Below are 15,721 nucleotides of genomic sequence, written 5' to 3'. Positions count from 1 at the left end.
GAGAGAGAGAGAGAGAGAGAGAGAGAGAGAGAGAGAGAGAGAGAGTTATTATTCTTTTCTGTAAAGAGACACCATGATCAAGACTTATAAAAGAAAACATTCAATTGGGGCTTGCTTACAGTGAATCCATGACCATCATCCGTCATGGTGGGGAACACAGACAAGGTCCCGGAATAGTAGCCGAGAGTTATGTCTGAACCTTAAATCAGCATCCACACCTCCGCCTCTTCTCCATCTCTTCTCATTCTCCCCTCCTCCTCCTATGCCCCCCCTTTTCTAGTCCTCGTTCTTCCCTTTCTGAACACAGAGGCATCCCTCCAGCCCCGACATTATTCCCCCAGTGTTGCATACACGAAACAAGCCTCCAAACTGGCCTTCAAGCATCATCGCTTCCCAGCTGGGTTCTGGTGCAACTATAAATCAATCCCATGCGCTGAAGCCACTGTTACCAATTGTGACTGCCTGCTTTTCTGGCCCAGGAAAGCAGAACTGTCATAGCTCCAAGGATAGCCCAGGCAGGGGTAAAATCTGAAAGCTGCTCAGATAAGTCTAGTGAGCAGCAATACTAAAGAACTGTCCCTTAAAAAGCTCTTCAAATAAGATTCTACACTGACTTCACCAAAACACAACGCTCGGCATTTCATTCCTCTGTCTTCATTTCCTCCTTTTCTGGTTTGAATTATGATTCCCCAAAATTTGCATGTCAAACTTCTACCCTTGGTTCCTCAAAACGAGACTGTAGTTAAGCTGTATTTACAGATCAGATGTCCACAAAACACATGATGACAAACATTGCCAGGACCTTTAAGTGAGCTGGGAAGTAAAAAAGAGTTTCTCCCACAGTCTCCTAGGGTTTCTAAAATAATAGGTCCTCAATTACGCATTTTTAATTGAAAATGTAGGTGTTTCATATAGAATACTGCAAATGTGGCTGTATCAAATGAAGTTACATAGCACAAGAGCCTAGTGGGAGAGAAAAAGACAAAGACGGGAGAAAGGGACATTAGACTGCAATACAAATGTCTTTGGAAGAGAAATGGAAGGAATAGGCATTGGCTAGTAAGACTATTCATCTGTGCAGTTTCAAGAAAGTCTGGATGCAACCAGTGAAGAACCTTTGTGTGAAGGTGGCCCTGGGCAAGATCCCCACTTCTCACTTGAGTAGATCTGCCTCTGTCTCCCAGATAAGCTATACTGTATTCACCTGCAACAAATGAAATTCTCTGCTTCCTTCAAAAAAACATGGCTTCTTCCTAAAAGACCATGTCTGTTTTCTTGTCTTGAGTTATGTCAGTAACTTGAAGGATTCAATTAAGATTCCAGTTTCAAGAGATTCTATAAGGTCAAAATTAAGAGTAAATTTATAATTTTTAAATTAAACATAAAAAAATGCCTTCTGATTAGTAAACCCCCCTTGAAAAATGGGCATGGATGTGGGTAGAAAATACCTGGTGATGAAACACTAATCTAGGCAAAATATTCCATTAAAACTCTGAGTTGATAGTATTAAGAATTACACACACACACACACAGAGAGAGAGAGAGAGAGAGAGAGAGAGAGAGAGAGAGAGAGAGAGAGAGAAATGCAAGCAACCATGTGTAAATATCCACATATCGACATATATACCCAACCAAGCACATTTTCAGTTTCATATCTATTTTCTTCTGGTCACTCTTAAAGTGTATGCTTTCAATTACACTAAACATAAATATTTCTCTTGCTAGGAAGAGGAAGGTGAAGGGAAGGAAGATGAAAAGGTGGGAAAAGAAGCAGGTAGAAATTAAGTCACGTCAGTCTTTTTTTTTTTTTTGCCCTGATAGAGTTCAGACCTGAGAGCCCACAGTGCCTCTGAGCACTGTGTGAATCTAAGCAGAGTTGTGAATCTAAGAAAGAGAGCTGCTGGGATATGTAAGGCAATAGTCTGGGCTCATACAATAGTGGCTAATGGAAGATACTATATATATATATACAATCTATTTTATTGGGTCAAATTGGTAAATTTTGCTAAGGAGACAATGTAGGGTTAACTGTTGGGTGAAGTAAAAACAAACAAAAACTCAAAGGAAGAAGAGTAGAGTTTCTACCAAGATTTTGCTGACAGTCCAGACCAAATGCTTGGGTACATAATAACTCTGTTTACAGAAATGGAGACAAAAAAAAAGTGGTTTTAGATGGAATTTCAAGAGTTCCGTTTGGAATTAGCTAACCGTTAGATGCCTATTCGGAACCAAATAGTTCATTTTCCCCTCTAAATAATGTAATTTATCTATTTGAAGTTCCCAACTCTAAATATAAGTAACTAAGGAGAAAATGAATAGTGGAAGAAGAGATTTGTGGAAAATAACTAGCAGTGAGAGACTAGGGAATCTGACTCAGAGGGAAGGAGACTCCCTGGGGACAGACACCCCATTTCATGACTAAGAGTTGCTAGACTGGCAAGGGTTTTTAAAGAGCCTGGATACAGTTTTATTCCTGATAATTGTTCAGCTCCATATTCCTTTTCCCTTGTAGTTTATATGCTGGGAAAGATGGCACTGAAACCCAGGATGCTTCTTCAGTGCTAGTGAGGGGTTGAAACTACACAAGATCCAGCTCTTACCCTTCATCACAACCTAAGCAAATCAGCCTCCTGTCATTTTCAAAGCCCGTTTGCGAATCCCCGAAAATCTGATTCTATGCTAATAAACTTTTTCATCTCCATTGGGTGTCGGAAGGAAGAAAAGAGTTCTAAGCCTACTGTGAAATGTCAAACATCAAGGCCTGGGACAAATTAAACACGACTATGTTAGATAGAGAAGAGGCACTGATCTGCAAGTATTACTCACCAGGCTTGGCATTTGAAAGGGGGGCCATCTCATTTCTACACAATGACAACAATAATTGGCACCGTGAGTTGAATATTTAGGCAACAGTCACTGCCACTGAGGGGGTCTTGTTTCATTGGCTCTGGCTTGCTGACTGGCTCTGCGCCCTCTGGCAAGTGTGTGGGTGCTTTGCACTGTGCTATTTTGTGCTGCATTGGCTAAGTCCTACCAAGTTTCAGAAATAGATTTAATTAACATAAATCAAAAGTTGACCATTGGCATAAGAGGAGTGGATAAGGGCCTCTTTTCAGATGGTCCTGGATTGTGTGTCTTGGCCCAGGCCTAACCACGTATGTCAGATTGATTCATGTATGTTGGATTGCAGATTGTCTGTGACTAATGGCAGGCACAAAATAGTAACTCTTATCCTGCCTACAGCTATATATCTCAAAAAGGCATTGGTCATTTATTCTATAGAGGCCTTGCGGAGGAAACAATATATATATATATATATATTGTCTAATGTTGCTATAAAGTTCTTAAGAACCTTAAGAAATATGTTCTGAGCATACCTTCTCTTTTGGTAATTAGGCTTTGAACACTGACCTTTGACTTGGCATTGCTAAGACATTTGTAATATCCTGAGTGACACGAGCATCTTCTTTTCTAATGAAGTGACTTACGGTAGTAGGCTCCAATATACCCCCATGACAGGGGCAGGTTGCTGAGTCTATTGGTTGCTGTGATTGAGTGTCTGAGAAAAACATGGGGGAGAAGTTTTATTTTGACATACAAGTTCAGAGATGACAGTATAAAGTGGCAGGAAGAAAAGGGTAGTTCTTGCCCATCATACGGGAAATTTCTCTTTGCAACAGCCATAAGCCATTATAGAAACCATAAGCAATAAAAATGCAGAATTGTGCTGCTCACTCCTAATGGATACATCGACACACAACTCCTGTACCTAGGGACAGGGTCCACTGAGGAAGGGGGGATGGAAAGATTGAAAGAGCCATAGGAAGAGGAAGTTTGCTGTGAGATTATGACTCCTGGAAATGTCTGAAGTTACACACATGAAGTCTCACCAACATGGCTGCCTAAATGTTGACAACACATAGACTAATACTAATAGACATGCTAACATAAATAGAGGAACGCTCATGAGACCTCAGCCCTAAACAAGGACTTACAGGCAACTAAGGCATATTAAGAACAGAAGAAATAGTCTTACCAAGGAAAGAGGAAACCATTTGGCTATTCAAATACCAAATGGTCAACCCTGAAACATATACATACATATAGGAAAACACAGACTTAGAAAGTTGTATTTATGCATTGAAGAATACATACATATATATATATATATATATATATATATATATATATATGGATATAAATATTAACAATAAAGAAAAATATCACAGATTTAAAGGAGAACAAGATACGTAGGAGGATGTAGAGGGAGGAAAGAGAAGGGGGAAGCGATGTGACTATATTATAACCAAAAAAACTATAAAATATAAATATGAAAAATATGATTTGGGAACATTCAGGTCCCATTCCTCCCCCATGAAGAAAGTAAAGATGAGTAATGAATGTGTTTAAAACCGCAAATGATTACAGAAGCTCAGCATTTTTTAGGATTCTTTTTATCTTGGAGAGCATATATTCCTTTCATAAATTTCACTAAATTCTACTTATATTCTTAAAAGTTGGCCCATTTTAAATTGCATCCCCTACAAGAGAGGGCTTTGGAATTCATTCCAGTGTCAAAACAGAGGCCCCTTACTGGTTCTTTCCCTACCCACACAAATGCCTTCACTGTGAGCCCTTGGAAGCTTTTTTTTTTTATATCCTAGGCTCTCTAGAGCCCATGATTACCACAATTGTCTCACGGATTTGTGACATAATACAATGACTTTGCAGACCATATGACATTAGTGTGATTCATGAGTAGAGAGGTCCTCCCAAGTCCAAACCCATGGCACTACATGCTTTGTACAGATCATGAAAACTACATCGTGTGAGCTCAGCATGGGCAGCAAGGACCCCCACTGAAACAAAAACATAGCAATGAGATGGACCTCAATGTGAGCCTTCTAAAATCTACAGGAAAGGGTGACCTCTTTGTTCCCCAACTCTTGCTAGTTGATAAGTTATTGGAGAATGCCATCCCTCTCTTGAATGCCCTCACTACCTGAGGTTTATAAATAAGCAACAATGGAAATCTTTAGAATTTCTATGTAGCATCAAAACGTCTAACAATAGAGCCTATCAAAAAGTTGCTTTTGTGTTCCTTAAGCCAAACAACTATGGATGAGAGCCAATGGGAACAAATATAAACCAAGTTCAGGTGACTATTTTATCTCTAGATTCTCTCTCTTGCCAAGAGTTTGTTCCAGTTATGCATGTTCACAGTATCTTGAGCCACGGCCAACTCTTTGGCTATCTAGTCCAGCCAATGATAACAATAATAACGTACCCAAGTTTTCCTCCTCTGGGAGGGGAAAAAAAAACCCAGAGGATTCTATTGCTGTAGAAATAGCTGTGATTTAACTTCAACTTACACATTTGTGAACTTACTAAATACGATGCAAAGCCTCGTTTAACCACCTAGATACAGTGGTTACCATAACACTCATTTCACATCTCAAAATACACAACAGCACTGTATATGTTCAGTGGGGCGTTTACTACTCTCACAAGTCTCATATTGGCTTGAACATTACAGCATGTTAAAATTTAACTAAATTAAACATAGCACATTTCAGTCAGGCAAACTTTTCCTTAAGAGTCTTGCAGCCATTTTAGACTCGTCTGCTGAGAGTTCTGTCTAGGTCTGTACCCCATTTTTTATTGGATTATTTGTATTTTTGATGACAAGTTTCTTGAGTTCTTTGTATATTTTGGAGATCAGCCCTCTGTCTGATGTGGGGTTAGTGAAGATCTGTTCCCATTCTGAAGGCTGCCATTTTATCTCCGAGGAAACAGATGTTGCTTTTGTTAATACTGGTAGAAGGTTCAAACCAAGCAGGTACAGCATATTTAATTGAATCATCTTAGCCCCACCTGTTAGCTATAATAAAAGCCAAGCCAGTCTCAGTGACTTCAAGTCATTCCAGAACTATTTGAAAGCCTGCCAAACCCCTCCCACCCACCAAAACCCCTATTTTGGAGTTATTAAATCTTTTTATATCCTCTCAGTGCAAGAACGGCATTATTAGTTTGGGCATATAAAGGAAGCTTTGAATGAAAGGACCACATCATACTTCTCCTAAAGCTCAATTAATACCTCAGCAAATAGTGGGTTCATCAAAATCAGGCCTTATTACTATGCAAGCCACTCCCTTGCTATCTCCAGTTTCACTGGTATTTGAGTCTACTGTAATTTGGAAAACATTTGAATTCTCCGTTCCAAATAGTATTACCAACTAAGAATAGAAGTTGAATTACACTTTACGTTCTCATTTCTAAAGTACACTATACATGTACCTACCTCTCCTCTGTCACTCCCAGATAAAAATTCAAGGAAGGACCATACCTAGAGAGTCCAAATTCCAGTTTATTAGTAATCTGCTTCACCGTGCCCTCGCAGAAAGGTCTGAGATACAATGTTAGGCTTTATCAGAAGTAAGTCAGCATCTTTAAATTACATGTATTCTGAACTAGACATGCCACACGTTTCTAAATAATTCTGAGGCAGCTGTTCCTTCTTTCTGACATCCTTGCACATCACTTACTTATGTTTCAAGGGTCTTATACCAGAAATGTTCACTCTGAAGACTTGTTTCTGGGGACAGGATATTTTTGTGTACTCCATATATTACAACATACAGATAATATATTTGTATAATGATATTCCACGTGGCCAGACATGTTTTTAGTATGTCAGGAAAATCAATTGTTTTTGTCCATGTGATCTGATGAACTTACCATTTTTGATATGCTAGAATCGCTTAGACAAAGGTACAAACGGTTTGGAGAAAGGATGCTCATTCATTTTTAGTTTATTAAGGGAAATTCTTCCCAGTTTAAGTGTTAAACTTTGCTCCTTGGAGACAAAACATAACTCAGGAGTTATTACCAGGTGCTGCCTTCAAAGATGAACTAGGTTTGGTTCCCAGCACCCTTTGTGCACAGCTCAAAAATGCTTGTAACTCCAATGTCAGAGGAAATCATACCTCCTCTCAAAATTCAAGGATACCTGAGCTCATATGCATATACTCCACACATAGACACACATACACACACAATTAAACATAATAAAAATAAATCTTTTAAAGATATCTTATTCTATTACAAGATTATTATAATAGAAAAATTATTACTATTATCGAATATTATAATATTGTTGTATTAATTAACTGCATAGGTCCAAAGCAAGGGAAGAAAGTTCGATAAATGGTAAAAATTCACCAGAAAAATCATATGAAATCTCAAGGAACCCCAATAGCCAAAACAATCTTAGAAAGAAATGGTTTACAATTTTATGGTTCTTGATATAAAACCTTGAACATTTCCTAACTTTAAAAGGTAACTCCAAACTTAATAATAAAGCACTGCACTGGAGGCATAAGGATAGACACAGGACTGGAAAGGTGGATCAGTGTGTAAAACGCATGCTATACAAGTTGTGAGGTCTGAAGTTGAAATCCACAGAATGCATGTAAAGCCAGGTATGGAGCCCATGTCTACAGTCCCAGAGCTCTTATGGCAAGATGGGAGGTCGAGTCAGGAGAACACCCAGAAACTAGGAGGCCAGCTATCTTTGTATGATATCACCAATGAATAACAAAGGAATCTTATCTCAAAAAATAAAGGTGTAAGACAAGGACCAACTCCAGAGGCTGTCCTCTGAATGACACAAACATACATACATACATACATACATACTCACATACATACATACATACATACATACATACATACATACATACATACTCACATACATACATACATACATACATACATACATACATACATACATACTCACATATATGAACTTTGTGCATGGGCACATGGACACACACAAAAAAACAGACATAGAGACCAATGAAGTAGCTTAGGGTTCACAACCAAATCCTCACCTCTACACAGTTGACTAATCACAACCATGGTATCGCCACCACTGATGGAGACCAGCTGCTGCAAGAATTGTACCAAAACACTAAATATCTAACTGTAAAATAATGGAATTGGGCCATGAACAAAAATTTAACATAAAAAAGGCACATGGGAGCCCACCTTTAGTCTCCTAAACAAATATCTAAGTATATATCTAACTATATACTTTCTGAGAATGTAGTTCTGTAGGCCGGACAGTCCACAGCACAATGATATAAGCTTTGATCAACATCTAATAAGGACTTTTTTTTATTGTGCCACAGTGGGCTGAAAGCCATCTGAAGTTGAGTTGGGCAAGACCACAAGCCCTTTCCTCAAAGCCAGGGATGCTTTCTAGGGGTCTTGACCTTGAGAACGCATCTCATCGGAATCACTCTCCAAAGCACCACTTCGAAATAGTATTTACATACAAATTCGGGAAATCCTCTTTACGTAAATTCTGGGACTCACAGTCAAGCTGTGACAAATGTAACTCTAAGCTTCATCATAAGATACTAAACTATACCATTATTAGTAGAAAAAGCAAAGGAAACCTGCAATTCCTTAGATATGGCAATGGATTCTTAATATAACACAGAAGAATAGTGAAAAATATTGTAAGTTGGACTTCATAAACGTTACATGTTTTATGCATTAGATGGCTTAAGGGACTAGAGAGATAGATAACCCACAGAATGAGAACAATATATTTGCAAGTCATATACAAGAGAGTAATTTAATAGTAAAATACATAAGTCTTACAATTCAACAAAATTTACTAAGAGCTCAATTTTAACTGATTAAAGGATTTGAGCAGACATTTCTCCAAAGAAGATATACAGATGACCATTGAGCAAAAAAGAAGTTGTTCCATATTATTGAACATTTAAACAGAAAAATCAAAAGATCACTAAAATACCATTTCACACCCACTACAAATGCCTGCAGTGTTTTTAAATGAAAAAAGAAAGAGTTGTCAATAGAGTGAGGACTGGAACACTTGAGCATCTCTGGAGAGAAAACCTGTAAAATACAGCTGTGTTTGTGGAAACCATTTCAAGGTTTCTAACAAAAGTCAAAGCTAGCGTTAGGGAGTGATCCAGCTAACTCTTTTTACAAAAAGACCCTGATTCTTTGTAGAGATCCCACCCACACACGCTCATGTGACCCTGATTACAATGAGGGACAGATAAAGAAAAATGAGGAACAGGTGGTTAAATAAAAACTTACAGGGCACATTCACAACAGATCTGTTTACGTTAATGAAAGAGCACCACAAGCTTATTGTTGTTGCAATTAAACAAATAAACACAATGAAAACTACACATACAACAGGCAATTATTCAGCAATAGAATGAGTGGGGTTTCTGTTTTGGCTTATTTGGGAAAGACTCCCTAAAAGAATAGAGCCAATAGGGTACATATGCAATTGTAAAAGTGTGTTTATTAGATTGTTCTACCCCTCAAATAATAGCTCTCTGAATACTAGAGACACAGATAACCCATTACCTTCTCAATAAAGGAAATAGAAAGTCTCGGTAGAAACAGGACCAATGATGCATATGAGTTTGAAGAAAAAAGCCTTTATGTTCCTCTATACTGGCTGGTGAGATTTCCTAGAAAGACTGAGGCTATCTGTGGTTGATGGCAGCAGAACAGACGTAATTCACTCAGAAGGAATAGAACTTGCACACACTGGCTGCCTTTCTGCTTTTCTACGTGATTCTTTTTTCTTTTCTTTTTTGGTTCAGTCTGTGGAGTGGTAATGCCCACGCATAGGGATGGTTTTATCTCTTCTGTTGTTCTGCTACATCCTAATCCCGTCTCTGTCAACTCTCTTGTAGACATAACCAGAAGTCTACCTGACTGGTTTCCTAAGCAACATTATACATTCAACAAAAAAATCTACATGAACCAGCCAGTCCTAGCCCATTTCTTTTCCCGAGGCTTTGAAGACTATAGTGGGGTAACAAATCAGACCAGAATATATGGTGGTGGTGCAAATTGATCAACTCAAGGCTCAGGCTCAGAAATGAAAGGAAACAGGAAGTTCCTAGAACTCCTTTCAAAGACACAGTTCCAGTGATTCAACTTCCTCCCATTAGGCCCTACCATCAAGGTTTTACGATCTTCTAGTAGTTCCATATACGGAGGACAGAGCCCATTAGCAATAATCACCAAAACCACAAGACAATATACCAAAATAGCACTGGTGTTTGATGTGCTCAAACAGTATTGGAAGAACATATAAGAAACCAAATTGTTCATAGATAAACATTACTACTTAGGCTACTACACGCTAATGTTTTACCCTAAAATTTTTTGTGAGTTAAAGTACAGAGATACTTTTGCCCTTACTGGTAGATTGTTAATCCCAAATTCCCTGAATTCAGTCTGTCTCAGGTTCTTATCTTAAGATGGATGGATGGCTGCTCTATACTCAAATCAGTAACAGATAAACATAGAAAGTGCAAAAATCTTGTGGGCTAGTGCAGAACAGGATTGGATGGCAGTCATGGGGACGAGAGCCTGCATACCCAGCCTTTCCATATCCTTTGACTCTAGGATCATGCAAACATAGTACTTACTTAAAACTACAAAAATAAATAAATTACAATAAGTAATAAAGAGCAAGCTAGCTAAAAAAAGTCATCAGTTTACATGACCCATATCTGTACATGTAAATTATATTGGCACAGTGAACAGGAAAGCTTGAGGAAAGACAAATTCTTTAGAGAAGCTTGAATACAGCAGAGAGAGCCTACAAAGATAAGTGTGGGTCAGATGGGAAAGAACCACTGTGTAGTTATCAATCAGTCTGAACTATTTTTATAATGGAGGCAGGTTGATCCGAGCTGTTCTGTTTTAAATTAACAGAATTATTTTAAAAACCTTCATGCATTAGAAAAATAACTGAAAACTGGAGAGAGATGTGGAGAGTAAAAAAATATGGAGTAGAAAATTAAAGGTTCCACAAAGAGAGGTAATGGCAGGGAAATCAGTTATGGTCAAAAATGCTGAAGAGAACCAATCTGATAGTGTTGCTGAAAACAGCGTGCTGTTGATGATTATACAAGAGGAAACGAAAGATGAATTTAGGGTTTCTAGATTGGTTGACGAATAGAAGAGAATTACAGAAAATTCTAAATGGAACATTATTCAGAGGTTTTGATTGTATATTATGTGAAGCTATTGAGAGCCAAAGAGAAAGTGTGATGTAATAAGGCCTTCCAGTGAAAAGTTATTATGTAAGTGGCAATGACTTTTTCCTCTTATTTATGACTAAGAAGACATTTTCTAGTAAAAAGAAAAAAGATCATTTATGCATAAATGAAGGCTTAGCTCACAGTAAGGCTTAGTTCAAAGTATGAAATTGTAAGGCCTTGGCTACAGAAGCTTGCGAGCTAACTTTTGCAAACTCATTTCTCTTTCACTAAAATATGTTAGACACGTGACATGTAGAAAACAATCTCAGGGTAATGCCACCACGCTAGCATTTATTATTTTTATAAAGAAATAAAACATGAATATGACTTATCAAGATACATGTAATTTCCCCATTCACAGCACAGCACTCTTCAAAAAAATGACAGTTTTCTGAGATTGGAAATTAGTGCAAGCAGAAGATTCACAAAATTATTATGACCAAAAGGGATTTTTTATAACAACTTTATGTGTTTCCTCAGCTTCACCCTTTTCCCTGCCAGCAATTAAACTTTTCACGCAGTGTATATTCATATTCTTTATTTCATTGCTTTACTTTTGCATGATTATTCCCCCAGTCATTTGTGGTTGGCGTTTCTCAGAAGCTGGAAATAACCCTGCTTCTGTTTTATATCCTAACTTCTAGAAAAGTTCACCGATCTGTGGCTTCAATTTCCAGCCATGTACCAATGATTTCCCCACTAATCCCTCTGAGTTCTAACATCTAGACCTTTCCTGTTGGTTGTAATTATAAATAACATGTTTTTTCCCACTCTCCATATGTATGTCTCAAATACACCTTACACTACCTAGATACAAAGGGTTATAGTCAACCAGTTCCTTCAAATTTGCCATGTTCTAGTGTTCCTGTCTGGATTGTTGGACTTCCGTTAGCTGGGAAAAAAAATACTCACAAAAAACCAGTAGGGTGGGAAAAGGATTTGTTCGGCTTACATCCATCATTTAGGGATGTCAGGGGAAGAACACAAGACAGTGACTTAGCGGCAGGAACTGAAGCAAAGACCATTGGAGGAATGCTGCTTACTGACTTGTTTGCCGTGGGTTTCTCAGCTTGCTTTGTTACAACCCAGTACCATCTGCGAAAGGACGGCACCACTCACAGTGGCCTGGGCCTTCCCGCATCAGTCATTAATCAAGAAAGTGGCCCGAGGATATGCCCATCCTAGGCCAGTGTAATAAAGGCAATTCCTCAATTGAGAGTCTCCCTTCCTAAGTGGTTCTCATTTGGGTCAGCTGACCTCTTGATTCAGAATATCACATAAGCATCCCTGGTAGTCTCTGCTTCTCTCTAAAGCTTTGCAAGCCCGGTCTCCAACTCCTGCCCCTCTCTCAACACTCCCCTAGTACAAGCTCTCCCAACAGGTCATTAAGCCCTGAAGACTCAGAGGCCTTTCCTAACACAAAGCTCTCAAAGCCTTCCACGGTAGTCCCAAGAAAAATGATCAGGTCTGTCAGAGAAACGTCCCAGTCGCTGGTACCAAAGTCTGCATTGTTTAGGTTTTTGTTGCCGGGGGTGGGGAATATTAAGCAAAACCAGCTTGGAAGAGGAAATTATTTAACTTACAGGTTATTGTCAATGGAGGGGTACAGAGAACTGTCAAAAACATTTTTGGAAGGAACTAAAGCAGAAAGCATGGGAAAATAGACTTACTGAGCTGATGTGTTACACAGCCCAAGACTACCTGACCAAGGACGGCATTGCCTACAGTGGGGTAGACCCTCCCAAATTAATATTAGTCCAGTAGTAAATGACCACCCCCACCCACATTCCCATAGGCCAGTGTGATAGAGGCCGTTCCTCAACTGATTTGATTATTCCCTCTTCCCAGGTGATTCTAGTTTTGTCAAGTTGACAGAAACTAGCCAGCCTACTATCTTAAGAAAATTATCATTCATTCAAGTATCAAGCCCACAAGTCAGGGAAGTATCCTAGACAAAATGCTAGTGCCTTTTTAAAATTTAGCTTTTATTAAATCCACACAGCCATTTCATCAACAAAAGCAGCCACTCATGCTTCCTAACTATCTTACATCAGTTTACTTCTCTCTCTCTGTACTGTCAACCACCAGTCCAAACTGCCAGGATCTTTCATTCTCCTAAATAATAAAGTTTTGATGGCTACTCCAATTATCTTCCATAATGTAAAATATATAATATATCGGATGGAATTGTTTAGACCACCATGGAGGAAGAGAAAGAAAATCTTACATTAGTTTCTAAATTCCCTCTACAAACGATGGTAATTACTTAAATACGCAACAGGAACGTGTACACACATCATATTGTTTTCATTAATCATTAATAGTCACCATCCCCTGGCTGGGCACATTCTATATCACCATTAGCTCTCAGTGCCTCCTATCTAGTTGGATACATAGGCTGAAGAGCAGTAGGGTACTTGTACACCCATCTTACACCAGCATTGCTTCTGCCTTTCCAAAACTGGGGCTTCCCGTCTGAATTTTCTCAGTCATTTTCTTCCAAATGACCTTGGGATCATCTGAAAGCCTGGGGAAGCCCCGATGTGCATCTCCAATGAGGGTGAGAAAGTCTGTGGTATGAAGGTGTTCGTCTATTTTCTCTTGGAGCAGAAGCGACTCCAACAGAGTCTTCCTGCGCTTCAGGAAGTCAGACTGAGCCAGCTCTGCCCTTTTGCTGTTGCAACTGGGACACTGCGAAGAAACATGCTGCTTAAGGGCCCCTATGTGCGCTAGAGTTGCCCTCGTGTTCTTCAAATAGATTCTGCTCAGCAGTTCGTCAGGAACAGTGCAATTGGAAGCGTCTACCTCTGAAGTCTCTGCAACCCGTCTGAGCGGCAGCCTTTTGGGCCTGGGGCTTTTCTTTGCTCTTGAATCCTCTCTCTGGTGGATCAGGTTTACTTTAACAGAACAAAAAGACTGGAGGGCATTCAGTTCTTCGGCGGATGCCCCAGGAGTTTCTGGTGGGAGTCTACTGCGGGGTTGGTATCTTTCCGAATGAATTCCTTTGCCCTTGATGTGGTTGAGCCACTTTTCACTCAGCCTATGTTCTTCCTTCTGTAAGAATGAACGTTCTAGCAGCTCGTCTTGTTCTTCTGAACTTGTAGTCGGCTTCCCACTCTCCAATGAGCTCTCAGAGTTGTAGGAACAGGACTGCTCTTCCCCGGAGGAGCTGAGGGAACCAGAACTCACCATCTCATCAGTATAGGACCTGAGGATCTCTTCAGAAATCTGAGTAGCGCATACGTCCGTCTGGGCCGGGCCTCCTTGCTCTTCTGAGTCCCCCGGCTCTTGAGTAGATGGCCATCCCATTGCCTCGGACTCTATTCGTCATCTGCTTTGTTCTGGTCAGAAATGGGCCTGGAATCAATAAAGATGAGCCCACAGGGCAAGATCTTAGGTGTCTTTGGGCGCCGCCGGTCAAGACTTCCGGGTACGCCTTTTCTGGTTGCCGTGGCAACGCGCGCCGGTCATGCGCAGTGAGTAGTCTCTCTTGGCTTGCCCCACCCCTCCGCCCCCCACCTTCATCCGCTCCTGCCTGGGCGGGCTCAACAGCCCTTTTATTCAGCTCCTAGGCTGCCTGGAATGCTGTTTAGAACACTGTGATTCAAGGGAAAAGACCTCAAACTCCTTTCCCTCCAGATCAGACCGGGCTATGCACACACGTGGGCTCCATAGAGACAGACAGGTGGGCTGTGACAAAAGAAATAGTGCGGCTTGCCTCAGGAAGACAGTTTTCACAGAAAGTGCTCGCTAGGGTATGCAACAAAAATATTCCTGTCTTAGAGTCAAGGGAGAAGCTGTTCGCATTCATGCCTTAAGATGAAAACAGAAGTACCGGCATAAAATACATGGTAGGGCCCATGTGCAGTCACTCCAGGATTCCGAAGACTTTGCAGTTTCCCCAAACCGCGACAGTCTTAGGTGTTGCCCCCTCCACCTGCCAGGTCAGTGCCCTCCTCTCTGTATGCCTTGCTACATGATTATTACTCCTTTAAGTCACGTTTCCAAAGGAAGGGCTTCCCAGTTCTTTTCTGGGTGCAGTGCAGCTGAGTCTTTGGAATTGAAGGCTGCAGATGCAACAGCTCAAGAATTCACTGGTAGCGTGCATAAGGACTGGTGATGGACATCGATTTACGCAGGGGCAGTGGGTTTTGTGGCATACATAATTCCAGTTTAAGAAAGTCCAGGTACCCTACTCTGCAGTCTTCAAACACAGGTAGCCCTTTACCCATGTGGCATTCCTTTATTCAGGCCTTTTAAACAGCATTCTTGCACACCCAGATAGCCTGACATATTAAGGCCATGCTGGCAAGCTTGATGATAAGCCTGAGACATACACATGGCAAAAAGAGAAGAAAATGGATTCCCAAACTCATATTATATTCCCTCCGTCCTCCCTCACACCCCTCCCCCTTTGTGTTCACCTACTGACTTACTTTAGAAAGGTCAACTGTCTGAAATATTCAAAGATCATCCGAGAAATGAGACCAGCCTTCTTTTAAAGATAAGGACTTTCCAAATTCTTTTTTCCCCCAGCCCAATTAAGAGCAGACAGATAACTGTGTATCTAAGAGATTTCTAACAGAAATAACGTTTTTATTTTAAAT

The 15,721-nt window shown here is 40.0% G+C and overlaps 2 protein-coding genes across 2 annotated transcripts in view; one reads left to right on the top strand and one right to left on the bottom strand.

Annotated features, from left to right (window-relative positions):
* The window catches only part of LOC113457813 (rho GTPase-activating protein 7-like), a 190,508-nt gene that overhangs the window by 15,586 nt on the left and 159,201 nt on the right, over positions 1 to 15,721 (top strand). The window lies entirely within an intron of this gene.
* LG7_11H8orf48 (linkage group 7_11 C8orf48 homolog) lies at positions 11,268 to 14,533 on the bottom strand. The gene has a single exon (XM_005362533.3). The coding sequence runs from the start codon at positions 14,421 to 14,423 to the stop codon at positions 13,545 to 13,547; it is 879 nt and encodes a 292-aa protein (XP_005362590.1). The 5' UTR covers positions 14,424 to 14,533; the 3' UTR covers positions 11,268 to 13,544.

Source organism: Microtus ochrogaster, linkage group LG7_11 (assembly GCF_000317375.1).
Source record: "Microtus ochrogaster isolate Prairie Vole_2 linkage group LG7_11, MicOch1.0, whole genome shotgun sequence".
NCBI lineage: Eukaryota > Metazoa > Chordata > Mammalia > Rodentia > Cricetidae > Microtus > Microtus ochrogaster.
The sequence above is the reverse complement of the archived record's forward strand: the minus strand, read 5'-3'. Positions and strand labels throughout refer to the sequence as shown.

Bases quoted from the DNA above. Each gene is read 5' to 3' on its own strand.
- LG7_11H8orf48 (XM_005362533.3), bottom strand. From the start codon at position 14,423: ATGGGATGGCCATCTACTCAAGAGCCGGGGGACTCAGAAGAGCAAGGA.